Source organism: Erpetoichthys calabaricus, chromosome 15, assembly GCF_900747795.2.
Source record: "Erpetoichthys calabaricus chromosome 15, fErpCal1.3, whole genome shotgun sequence".
In the NCBI taxonomy this organism is placed as follows: Eukaryota; Metazoa; Chordata; class Cladistia; order Polypteriformes; family Polypteridae; genus Erpetoichthys; species Erpetoichthys calabaricus.
The window spans coordinates 2,653,154-2,666,484 of record NC_041408.2 but is presented as its reverse complement, the minus strand read 5'-3'; the positions used below and the strand labels follow the sequence as shown (position 1 = coordinate 2,666,484).

Genomic DNA, 13,331 nt, shown 5'->3' with positions numbered 1-13,331 from the left:
GGCACATCAACAAGAAGAACTGGCTGCTGCCAAATCATCGCCAGCTACTCCAGCGGTGGCTCACCTCACAAACTCAAGTGTGACGGCGGGAGGCGAGGAGGCTACAATTCACGTGCTCGCCTGAGCGAGTGCCGTCTTCGTTCAACAGAGTACCTGCCAGATATGGTTTATTTAAAACAGTATGTGTGTTTGGGACGACTGAACATGTTGATTATGTGACATGAGAAATGCAAGGTTTTTTTTTTATCGATGTTTTTGATATCGTTGACTGTGTTCCATTGGCACCTATTCGATGAGGAACTTTGTTATCTCCATTCTGTATGAAAACATTGGATTCATTTGTTTTTCTCAGGTATCACTACAAACTACTTTGGGCAAGTAGTATATTAATATCCATCCATCCATTATCCAACCCGCTATATCCTAACTACAGGGTCACGGGGGTCTGCTGGAGCCAATCCCAGCCAAGACAGGGTGCAAGGCAGGAAACAAACCCCGGGCAGGGCGCCAGCCCACCGCAGGGCACACACACCAAGCACACACTAAGGACAATTTAGAATCGCCAATGCACCTAACCTGCATGTCGTTGGACTGTGGGAGGAAACCCACCGCAGACACGGGGAGAACATGCAAAACTCCACACAGGGAGGATCCGGGAAGTGAAGCCACGTCTCCTAACTGGGAGGCAGCAGCGCTACCCACTGCGCCACCGTGCCACACAGTATATTAATAAATATATATAATTTTTGGGTGGAATTTTACCTTAAATGTGTGTGTGTCTCACAGCTTGTAGCTCACCAGTGGCCTTTATGAAGGTTGCTGGTTACCTTGATTTACATCTAATTAGCATGAAAACTTCAAATTAAAATTTTTATCTCAGGTATCATTACAAACTACATTGGGTAAGTAAAATACAAAAAACAATACTGTTTGGATTCTGGCCGGAAAAGAAAATCTTAAAAAGCAAGTGAATGAAAAGGAGACCAAAAATGGCCGGAGCTTTGGTTACTAATAAAGAAAGCAACCGAGATGAAAAACCTGCAGCCCTCTGGGGTCTGAGTTTGACACCCCTGCTTTGTATTTCAGCCAGTGCCCAGCGTCCTGAAATTGATTCTGCCACAGAAGTGATCGCATCTGTCTGTCTGTCTGCTCAGTAACTCTCCGGCCGCTCCAGTTCGCAGAGCTGATCAGATCTTAACTGCCATATAAGCTAACCTGAAATTCAGCAATCAGACCGTTTTCTGAAATCCATTTCTGGGAGAAGCTGATACAGAACAGTCTGGTGCATAAAACATGAAATAAGTTAACACAATTAGGTAAAGACGTGCTTCTGTGGCATCTGTCCACCATTAAAAACAAACCAAATCTAAACAGTCGTGCATGGCGCCTCTCAAATGACGCCCTCCGCAGCCCATGCCTTATGAATTTTATTTTTGCCGCCTTGCTTTTTGAATTTATGATTTTGTTAATTAGCGCTGCAGGTACAGTATGCTGCTCGCCTGGTGTGTACCCAGTAATTACGCCTGGTTTATGAAACAGCCTCTCATTAAGTTTGATGTATTGAATTCAGTTATTGCTAAGTTGTGTACTTAATTAAGGCTTAAGCAACGGAGTTAAATGAAAATGCGGCCAAAGTGACACCTTTTTGGAATCAGCAGGGCCCTTGAGCCTGACAAGCACACCAAAGCAATGTGCGATGTTCAAGTCTCGGGCACACATTCGCGTATTTGACATTGGCGAGGGCGGGCTCCTGTGGTGGCCAGTAATGAAAGTGCTGTTACATGAACCTTCAAGTGCTTACCAGTTGACATTCTGGATATCTGATGTTAAAACCGACTTCTTTAACTATAAAGGAAAACAAAAGCGCCCTTCCCTTTCGTTCACCCACAGACGACGTCTTTACACATTGAGCATGGAAACTGAGAAATAACCAGCGACTGTGTGTATTCTCTCTGGGCCTGGTCCAGCTCATCATCAGTATTGTGGTGCCAACTTATCCCAGTGTGCGTGACTGTGCCCAGACGCTGTCTGGCACCGACTTCTTGCGCTGGCCACTCTGAGACCCCATACTGGATGATGGCGGCTCTAGTGACGGATGAGTGAATTTGTGAGCGCTCAGCTTTAAAAATGATTTGAATTTACAAGTAAACCCAGAGAGGCCATCAGTAACGCACACTCCACCGTGGTTTACACTTTGAACGACTGCTCCACTCCTTACTTCATACACACCCAGGACGGCACGTCACAAATTCTCCTAAATGATCTCGGCCAGGCTCCCTGATTAAAAAAGGTTCATTTTAACAGTAAGGGTGTGGGCGGCCTGGGGGTGATCTGCGATTCTGTTCATACATCCACAGTGTTTTAAAAGTATTTTGGACTCACAGCAGGGCAGGGCAGGCCTGCACCAAGCCGGACAGATGGACGGACGCATACGCTGGGAGTTGGAGTGGTGCAGTGCCCGGCCTGTGAGACGCCACTTTAGTAAGGTAAGATAACTTGGGGGCCATGCCCACAGCAAGTGTGTACGCTGCACTCTCACACATTTTCTTTATTAATACATTTCATAGTTTCACTTCAAAGGTTAAAATTTCTTCTTTTGTTCCTCAAATCCGTTTAACGTCTGCTTGATTTGGCTCTGAAATCCTGCACTGGATCCCAAGTTCGATCTTTGAGCTTTGCTTATTTATTAGTCACCGTTTCAACCTTTGGCCTTTGTTTCAACTTTGCGACTTGCGCCAATTGCTGTTTTGTTTAAAACTACAATTAATCTTTAAAAATTGGTGAGTTTCCCCTTGGGATTAGTAAATTATCTATCTATCTAATCAGCACAGCCTGAACACGTGGGCCTGGAGGTGCAGGAGGACACCGCTGAGCAGACAGAATAAACTCTGGAAAGAACTGACGCTAAATAAGACAAAGTATGTCTGGCAGAACATTGAAAGGGCAGATGAAGCAAAAATATTGAAAATGCGCCTCAAATGCACATCTTTGGGACTGCACATGTACCGCTGGCGCTCAGACAAACGCGATCAGGATTGCTACACAATGGTTCTCAGTTTAATGACACCCAAATCATCAAATTCTGAGTTAACAAGACAAATGAAATTTTCAAAATGATGCCAAAGAACCACACATAAGGGGGGCTTCTCTTTGGCCGCTGCCCCTCAAGGTACTCACAGCTCCTGGCTTTTATCTCGGCTCTGCAGGCCACATGCGGCTGACCAATCTAACTGCACACCCCTGGACTGTAGGAGGACAGGGAGACCCCCAGGGGAACATGAAGGAGAGAAAAAACTCAACTTACCTGTCTGATAAAGAAATCTCCATGAATTAAAGAGACCAATCCAAAATTTGTATATTTAAATATATGATCCATTAACCACAGCATCTTGCGGACCACCTAAAAGGGGGGGAATAAAAAAAAAATCTTCAGATAAACCAACAATTTTCTGAAAATGAACCCAATTATTAGCATTCAAGTTCAAAGCCAGACATGACCCGCTAGCCTATTCATAGGAGACTTTGATGAATAAAAAGAGGACAATTAGAGGGTCTGTCCTGCCACTTCCATTTGTGGTGTTGGTGTCCTCTGATCAGAAGCACAAGTGACTGATGAGTCAGCTGTGGGGTCTTTGAAGTTGTTCAGCTCAAGTCATCCCGATCGGAACTGGGTGAGGGCAATGTGGGCAACCGGACCACATGCAGGCTTAAAACCACAGACGATCACAAACTGCACCGCGAACTGCCATTCCAAGAAGACCGTGAGCACAAGTTCAAGAACTCTTTGATTTGCACCAGCACAGCAATTTCTCTTCTCCTTCCGCCTCTCCAGGCAAGCCCCCGACATCTTGACTCCGACTCTCGACTGAAGTGAGGGGGCCTCTTTAATTTTGGACCCAGGAGTATTATGGATGTCACCACGTGGCACGATGGAAGCACTTCTGGGTCTGGCAAAAGCTCTTCAAAACAGGGTGGTCATCGCCCGGCAGCAACCTTTGGTGGCACAACAAGGACCCCAACAGAGCAGCACTCCTCATCTACAACTCCCATGCAGTCCAGACTGGGACCACGACAGAGGACCACTGCCATCTATTGTTCGGGGGGGTGGGTCGGTGAACCGTTCCTGAAATGCAGACCCATCGTCACTTCACGAGTCTTTCTACCTGCCTTGGATAACAACATGGAGCCATCCTGGCCGGGTTACACCGCCCCCTGTAGTGGCTCCCCAGCCAAGTACGGGACAACTCTCTCTCCCAGTCAGGACACCAGTCTATCCATGCACATGATAGAACTTGCAATAAACTAATCACAACAATATGAGACTTTGTGTTTTTAATTGCATACATAACATTTCATTAAATTATGTTCAAATAAAAAACATGCAGATGAACTAATTCACTGGAAAGCTGGCAATAAAAATGACACAGAAATCCAAAGTTTATATAAATTGTATTTGTAAGAAGTCTGCAAGTATGATAATGTAGAAAGAGAACAAAAATTTCTCATAAATTCACATTATTTGTGTCTTGGCAGGTTTACTAATACTGTAAATCCAAAGTGCAATTAACTACAGAACTGAACAGAATTTGTAATCCACAGTGATCGCTTCAAGTGCCATCTATCTATCTTGGACCAGGACAGACCACACATGCCAGCTCTTGAAGAACGACCAACCAAAAAGGACAAGAAACGGCTCAACAAACTGCAGCCGCTCGGACGTCGTCAGCTTGAAGAAGGACAGGCATCCTGGATATGCAAGCTGCAAAGGAAGGTGAGATTCGTTCATGTTGGCTGTTCATTGGTTCCAGACCAGGCCCCCAAACAGTCAACGTTATTATTATTCATTTTTACGTTCTCATATACAAAGTATAGTAATCGTCCAAAAATTTGACCTTGAGATTTTTTTTTTTTTGATTTGATAAAATACCATTTTTGGAATGGTGTGTGTGTGTGAACACGATAACTGGAGTTCGCTTTCACTTCGGTCAATCAAGTATTTGGTACAAAACGTAGATTTCTATCAACGTTTGGGCTATTTCTGCTAACCAGAAGTGGTACTTTACCTTTTATTCATGCAGCTGCCGAGTCTGATTTATTCAACTTTACTTTAATAAATAATTGTTCAATGTACTGTTAATTTGATTTCATTTGTTGTTGATGGGGGTCTTTAATGTATATAATATCAATATAATCCTTGTCTTGTGGTTTACTCCTCAAATACCCAACACCATATCTGAGTATAAGAGAGAGTCGAGGGGAGAGCACTCCTGATTTTTTATTTACTTCTTTGGCTGACGTCTTTATCCAAGGTGACTTTCTACATTTGTACCCTAAGCGCTTCAAATAAACCGAGCCTGATGTCGGGGGGGGCACTCTGGTTTTTCTAGCCACATCCTCAAAGACACGCCGGCTGGTTAAGCAGCGACTTCCGGTCAGTTGTGGTGTGAGGGGTGTGCGTGCGCACACAGGGATGGACTGCCACGCTTTCCAAAGATCGTTCCTGCTGTGCGCTCGATGCTCCTGCTGCTACCAGTGAATCCAAATTGGTTTCAGTGGTTTTGAAAATGTCTGCATGTCTGACCAAGACTGCTTAGCACTGATGATGTTTACCTGATTTTCTCCTTTTTCACAAAGATTAAACGTAACAAGGAGCATCACAGTTTGTGCAAGAAATAGAAACTAGGATTGCTTAAAAACTGTACAGCTGAGTGGCATGTGACCTTCAAAGTGCGTCAGCAAACTTAAACAGGGGGCTTCACCTCAGAGAAGCGGACCCTCAAGTTCTCAGTCACAAGCCAGTTGCAGATTAAAGCAGAAGCTTGCTGACGTAGTCGGATACACGAACCCTTAATGTGCCTTCATTGCACTGAAATAGAACAACTGATCACTAATATAAATAATAATTATCACACATCTCGGAGATACGGTTTGGGCCTTTACTCACATGTGACAGGGAGAGTCTAAAAACGTGCACGTGGAGGGTCTGGAATGTCTTTATTATGGTCAGAGAGCGCACACGCGAATATCGCCAGAGTTTCTTGGCAGCTTTTGCCGATTTTCGTAAAGCGACTGACAAACTGCCCTGTGGGACATCCTGAGACTTTGCGGGATCCCAATCTCAAGGTTGCTGGATGTCATGACTGGCCTGTACACTGGTACTGCGAGTGCGGTGCAGCATGGAGGAGGCAGACCCTCTGTGTTTTCCCAGTTGATTCGGGGGGGTCTTCTTACTCCTACTCTGTTCAATGTTTAGATGGACTGGGTGTTGGGCAGGGGGGTCCAGTGGCTGTGAGGCATCTATTGGTGAAAAAAGATTCACTGATCTCGACTTTGTCGACGATACTGTGGTCTTCACGGTGTCAATGGAGGCTCTGATCGGGGGTCTCGAGAGACTGAGTGTGGAGTCGAGTGTCATGGATAAAAACCGAGATCCAGGCCTTTAATGATGTCTTGGGCACAGCCATCAGCAGTGTGAATATCGACCTCGGCAGAGACATTCATGTGACTCTGACCCATGAGGTCAGTAGATGGATTGAGAGAACATGGAGGGGGTCATGAGGTCGCTGGAAAGGGGTGTGTGGCGCAAAAGGACGAAGGTCCAAGTCTTGAGAATCTTGCTGCTTCCTGTTTGCGAGACATGGACGCTATCCAGTGTCCTGAGATGAAGACTGGACCCCTTCATGTGTGTCTCTCTGGAGGATCCTTGGGTCCCGCTGGTTTGACTCCCGAATGAGGCACATGACCTGCATTGTGAGGGGGCGTCAGTTACGGCAGTACGGCCAGAGATCACGGACTGAGACAGCAGTGCCATCCGCCCGCATGCTGGAGGACAGCGGTGTAAATCAGCCACAGAGGAGCAGTGTGGTCTGCAGAGATTGAGCTCTTCTCAGTTTAGGCCTCATGAATCTCCAAAATGTCTTAAGTTGGGTTTCTTCTTCTCTTGTATTGCAGAAAGCTGACAATTACTAACGCGGTACTCGAGTTTGCTGTCACTCATGACTTACGGACGCTGCAGCCTGAGTAAAGCCCTGACAAACTTCTATTAATATGCAACTTGCCCTCAAAAGGTACAACAGACTCCCCCCCCCCAATACGGCTCAATAACAGAGACAAACAAATTCAGATGTCACGTTCTGCTGACCACCATTTTCAAGACAAACAGGACAAGCAAGGAAGTACACAACACGACCTGCAGATTCTGCTCAACATTTGGGGTGAGTTTGAAGAAGCAAGCAGAGACTTTGATGTGGTCAGCAGCTTTGTGATCGTTTCATGAACATACGCTTGTTACGACTAAAAGCATTAGTCCTACCAACAAGTCCGAGTAAAAGAGGACAATCACTTTGAGGTCTGTGCAGAGGTACTGCAAACAAAAAAACTAAACACAACCATAAAGAACGCAGTGAACAGAACGTGTCTGCTGAAAGTTATCAGAATTAAGGGAATTGGAGACTAAGAAACACAAAACACAGAGCAGGCGTTGTATCTTTTTAGTTATTCTGCTGTGTTTTGTTGTTTGTTAGAAGATGATTATTTTTATTCAGCTTCTGTAAGAACCTAAATTTCCCCCTGGAGACACAGAAATAAGTAAGTTGGTCGTTTTGATGGATGGTTCTGTCATTCTGTCTGTCTGTACGGCCATCTGTTCTACTTTAGTGAATGTTCTGCTGGCATCTCTGGAAATCTTAAATGATTCTTCGTTCTTTCTGTTCTTTTTTATTTCACCTTATACAATTTCTTGTATTAGGAATTTGTTAGTTTTCGCATACTCCTTGGGGTCAGAGAGCAGGGTCAGCCATTGTACAGCACCCCTGGAGCAATTTCAGGTTAAGGGCCCAGCAGAGTAGGATCTCTTTTGGCAGTGACGGGGATTCGAACTGGCAACCTTCGGGATACCAGCACAGATCCTTAGCCTCAGAGCCACCACTCCGCATGATGGCAACAAATCGAGAATAAAGCAAACAGCTAATTGGCGCCAACATTCAAATCTGTTGGATTTTTCAATAAGCAGGCGTTGCGGAGAGCGGAGCCGATCCCCCAGACAGGACTCACCCACTAGAAGTGGGACTGAAGCTGCTGACATCTGGTCGGAGGTTGATGAAATGCAGCGGCTATAAATGTGCTTTCATCTTCTCAACGCTCAAAGTTTTATTTTAATGAACATCCACAGGCATAACTGGTGGCCCAGTAGTTTCCAATTAGAAGAGCCCCACTGAATCGCAACATTGGTTTCCTTTTCTGTGTACTGATGTGATATTATTATTATTATTAGATGTGTTACGTTAACCCCTGTCTGTTGCGTGTTTGCACACAGTTGTGCCTGATGTCCGATTTCTGGTGCGGTGTGTTTTTTTTTTTTTAATGTGATGCCCTGCTCACTCAGTATAAATTAAAACATAAAACATTGAGTTTAAATTCAGAAATTTCTTGCTGTATCAGGAAGAACACATCATAATGACTGAGTGCACAGTACACTTGTAGCAGTGCGTTGAAAATGAACTAAAACACGTTAACTACATCTCTGGCTGGCGCCAACGCCACCCTCACACACAGCAAGTCAACGTCAGACGTAGAGCACAGATAAACGCTTGCAGCGTATCGTAACGTACCGTCCCCTTGTCCTGTAGGCACATCATTAGGGTGCAAACGTCTCCTGTTGACTGGTGATTTACTATGACCATGGCTTCGTCTTCTGTTATTGGTCTGACATCATCTCCCCACTCCATTACTACAAAGGAAAAAACATCAGAATGAGATTTGCAGAAGCCGACGTTTGAGATTCAGAATTCAAGAAAGGCCAAACAACTCGGCTGTTTCAAAGCCGAAATGACACAACAAGACAAGACAAGACAAGACTAGGCCTCTTGTGTGTGTAAGAGGGACACTTTTATACATTTGATTTACCGTAAAGTTTGATTTTCTCTTTATTACAAATGAGTTTCACAATAATAATCAGAATCCACTTTATTGGCAAGGTACATGAGGATGAACTTGACAGTATTGGTGCAATATATACAAGGAAAACAAAGAATATAAAAGATAACAAAATATCAAATGATAAACAATAGCAACAAAGGCAATACACCAAATGAAGAGGCAGTCGGACTGACGTATTTCTTAGTTATCCTTTCCCTTTTTCCCTTGCAGTAACACAGCTAGCCACACGCGCGCACACACACACGGCACCTTTAGATGAAGCTCATGCCGATGATAACACACACACACTACAGCAACGAAGAGCACACTAACTAAACGTCTGAGGTTAAAATAAGAGAAGCAGTTCAGACAAAGGCCGCTCTAATGAAGTCGAACAAAAAGAGGGCTGCCTTTATGTTAATTTAAATTACACAACACAATGTAAATGTCGCATGATGTTTGTTCTTTTATATCACCTTTATCTGTACATATCGCTTAAATGAAGATCAAATGTTAAAAAAGAAAAACCAAACCATCCCATGGGCTGCGCTCACTTTTTCACAAGACTGTACAGGTAGACTGAGATAACACAAAAGAAGCCAACGTCGCACACTGAAAAGCTCAGCGGTAAGTCAACAGGCGCCACTTTCGTTATTCACGACAAACCGCTCTTGGTGGCGTTTCTGAACGTTTATTTGGACGCTGCAGTAACTTCATTCCCACACGAGGACTTTTAATGAAATGAATGAAAAAGAAAACCCCAACTTCACAAAGAGATCAAAAGAGCAAAGAGCTCAGGCGGCCCGTCAAGAGGCCATCGGGCGTCTGCCCACCGCAAACTCGCAGCTCACACTTCTCAACTTTTTTTTTTTCCTTTTACCAAACGATAACTTTTTTGTTTTTAACAGTTTAACGTTTGTCATCAATGGAGTTTAACAAAGATGCTAATTTGATTAAAAAGCATAAATTATGGCTATAAAAATGTTACAACTCTAATAACCTGGTAATAAACCGTTGACATGTCAGCCTACACTGTACATGAAGTCTCTTGAAATATTTAGTTATTAATTACTTTTGTTAAAAGATTTTCAAATGCATAAGAACAGTAAAACACTCCAGAAAGATCATTAGAAACACTTTATATTATAAAGATAGAGTGCCGCACAAACGAGTTCAATCCTGTGGTCAATAATCTAACTTTACTTAAGAAATCCTCCATTGAAACTCCAAACTATTCTTTAATAAGATGATATTGTATTTGATAAAACGATGTTAAAGGAAAAAGACAAATGTGATGTCTGCATGAGCATTCACAGCACGGAGGTTACACTCGTGAAAACCAAATGAAGACGCGGCGGCCTTTCCCAGAGAATGCGGCCAGAATGGCACCATTTCTGGGTAAAAAGTCCACCGTCAGCAGGTCAGTACATCAGTTGTGGAAATGGAGACTAAAAAGATCACTCAATAGACGTTGGAGATAAAATACACAGATCTGGAAAAAGGTACAAAATATTTTGCAAGGGTTTGGGACACCGAGAGCTCGACTATCAAACCGTCCAGACACTGCGTGGAAAAGATCGCCGCTCCAAACAAGGACACTTGTGAGGCCAAAGAAACCACTTTGGCCTGAATGGATGGGACAAAAGAAGCCATTACTCATATAAAAAAAGGTTAGGGTGCATCTGGAGTTGACAGCAAATCTCTTTGTAGTCCTTCGAGACCAAGGTAGCACTTTTTGGTGAAAGGACGTGTGTGCGGTACGTGTGGTGCAGACAGAACACCGGCAGCAATGTGCTGTGGGGCTGGGAATTGGTCAGAGCAGAAGGAAAAACAGATGGTGGAGAATAAAAGTAAAAGGTGCAAATGAACGAGTGAAGAAGAAAAAAACAACAAAACAAATTGGACACTTACCGTATTATGTACTCGTGGAGAAGCTCTCCCGCGGACTTGATTTTCCCGTATAATTTCTGGAAGTTTATAATGTCGGTCATATAAGTCGAATGCGGAAAGCTCAGGCTATTGGTCCAAGAGATTACGATATGCTAATGCCCGCCCACCTGAGAGAGTCACCACGGAGCACACGGCCTTTTGTTTCTATGTATTGTCCCTACGTGACCACACGGTAATAACTGAATTATTCCAAAGCGAGGTGTGCACTGATTTATGTTTTTTGTACCTCACACATCTTTATCGTAAGAGCGTCCCTTATCTACGATGGAGCGTTTGAGCAGAAGAAAATATGAAACTGGTTTGAAATTAAAAGTCGTTGAAGTAGTGAAAGAAATTGGGAACTGCGCTTCTGGAACAAAATTTGATGCGTCTGAGAAACTGATGTGAGATTGGAGGAGGCAAGAAGATGTAAAAAAAATAAATAAATAATAAGTATTTTTGAACGGGCGTATAAGTCGGGGTCTGTTTTTATGATCGATTTTTCAGGTTTTAAGACCCCACTTGTACGTGAATATATACGGTAAGTCCAAGTTCTTCTTTCAGCAAGACAAAGATCCTAAACAGTAAAGCAATGGCCATCATGAAGACCAAAGCCATCACGTCCGTGTGATTGAGACCTCCTGGTGAAGATTCCTCATCACTGCATTCCATCCATTGCACTTCTGGATGAACGTTCAGCAGTTGTCGGCTCTCGTGCACACAGAGGCGCCTCCACAACTAATGACAAAATCAAACCTGCTTATGGGGCAAGTCGCACGTTACGTGTCTGACTTCACAAGAACATTCCACCAACTGCACCCAGCTCGCCAAGATTATATAAATGAAAACAATGAGAGAAAACTACTGGAAAAGTCTCAAAATGTGACTTTGGCTTACCCTGGACCACGTGGAGCAACAAGCCGAACAAACTCACAAACAGTGGGCAGAACTGGGACATGCGGACAACAAAAGACGATTCTACACAACATTCAAATGTGCGGCCTGAGCACTTTAATGTGAGAGCAGAATGTCGGTGCAGGGTTTGTTATTCAGTAAAGTGAGGTAATTGCTCAGGAGACCAAACACTGGCAAGGCTCCGAACAAACACTGGCGAGGCTCCGTCCGTCTGTCTGCACCTTTACAGGCCCGCACAGCTGAAGGAAGGCAAAAGGCCGCCGATCAAAGGCCTCCGTGGAACTTAGCAAAGCGAGAGCAACAAGTTCAGATAAAACTGTGCCCACGCCAAACCGTTTAACCTTACATAATGCAACTCAGAGTTCACCAGAATTCCAACTGGCAGTGCCTTTACAGCTGACCCTCCTATGCGGCAGGCACTGTCACAGTGCCATCTGGGAGGAGAGGCTCTCAAAATGCCAGTCCTCCGTGCAGTAAACAACGTCTGCTCTTTTGGCAGCAGGCCTTCAAGGTGATCACAGGCACAAAAGCCTGTTGGCTCACTGGGGGTCTTTAATGCACACGTGTTCATGCAAAACCAAGCTGCTTTACCGTTAATTCCTGCTGGTGGGGAGTCACTGCACAGTTTACAGTGTGTTTTGCGCATTTCAGGGCAAGTGCTGTGCCACGGCAGGACCCGATGGCGACAGCAGGGTGAGCTCCTCTGTTCTGTGCAGGGGCCAGTGGAGGAACTACAATCTGAATAAAATGTAACTTCACATGAGTGGGCCTCATTTAAAAAATGACCACCACCAATGAGATACGTCAAGCATACAAGCCACATAAAAGATCAATAATCAGAGTTCAGCTTGACAGAGTTGAGGGAGGGAGACGGCCGTTAACCTTTTCATTCTGATGTCAAGTAGGCAAGTATGTTAATAAAAATAATACCTGCCTTGAAGTCACTGTGAGTCCCCCCCCCGTCCCAGCCCCATGGGCCTCAGTGTGACTGCGCCACTCGCCCTGCCACCAACTGTGGCACTCTGATGACTGTCATATGGCACTTGGCTCAAAAGTGAGAGACTTTTTAGGAGACACACCACTCTGCTGTAGTCCTGTGAAATGAAGCGAATGCCATTTGAGTGACCAACGAGAAACTGAAGGTTTAATACCAAGATGTCCACTAATGTCGTCAGAGGGACAGGCAAACTGGATCTGACCAGAAGAAAGCAGAAGGCCTACATACGCCATAAGAGGATAAGGACATGCGATGTCAGTTTTGGTAAATTCAAGTCCTTTGAGTATCTCGCCGTTGTTATCCATGGAGATTCTCACGTTTTAGTATTATCCGTGTATAGACCTCCTAAATTTAACGCGTCTTTTTTTGAGGAATTCTCAGACTTAATGTCACTTTTAATTACGAACTATGACACACTCTTAATAGTCGGCGACTTTAACTTTCATATAGATAATCAGTGTTACCAAAAAGTAAAAGAATTTATGAACCTCCTGAACTCTTTTGAGTTGAGACAGCTCGTTAATCAGCCTACACATAAAGCAGGTCATACGTTAGACTTAGTGATTACCAAAGG

General features: G+C 44.2%; 1 protein-coding gene across 1 annotated transcript in view; it reads right to left on the bottom strand.

The window, feature by feature from the left end:
- lpgat1 (lysophosphatidylglycerol acyltransferase 1) overlaps nt 1–13,331 on the bottom strand; it is a 104,484-nt gene that overhangs the window by 46,263 nt on the left and 44,890 nt on the right. The window contains exons 3-4 of the mRNA XM_028820912.2: nt 8,610–8,728; nt 3,305–3,400 (exon numbers count right to left, since the gene is read on the bottom strand). Coding sequence (XP_028676745.1) covers nt 3,305–3,400; nt 8,610–8,728 — 215 coding nt within the window. The remainder of the gene's footprint in view (nt 1–3,304; nt 3,401–8,609; nt 8,729–13,331) is intronic.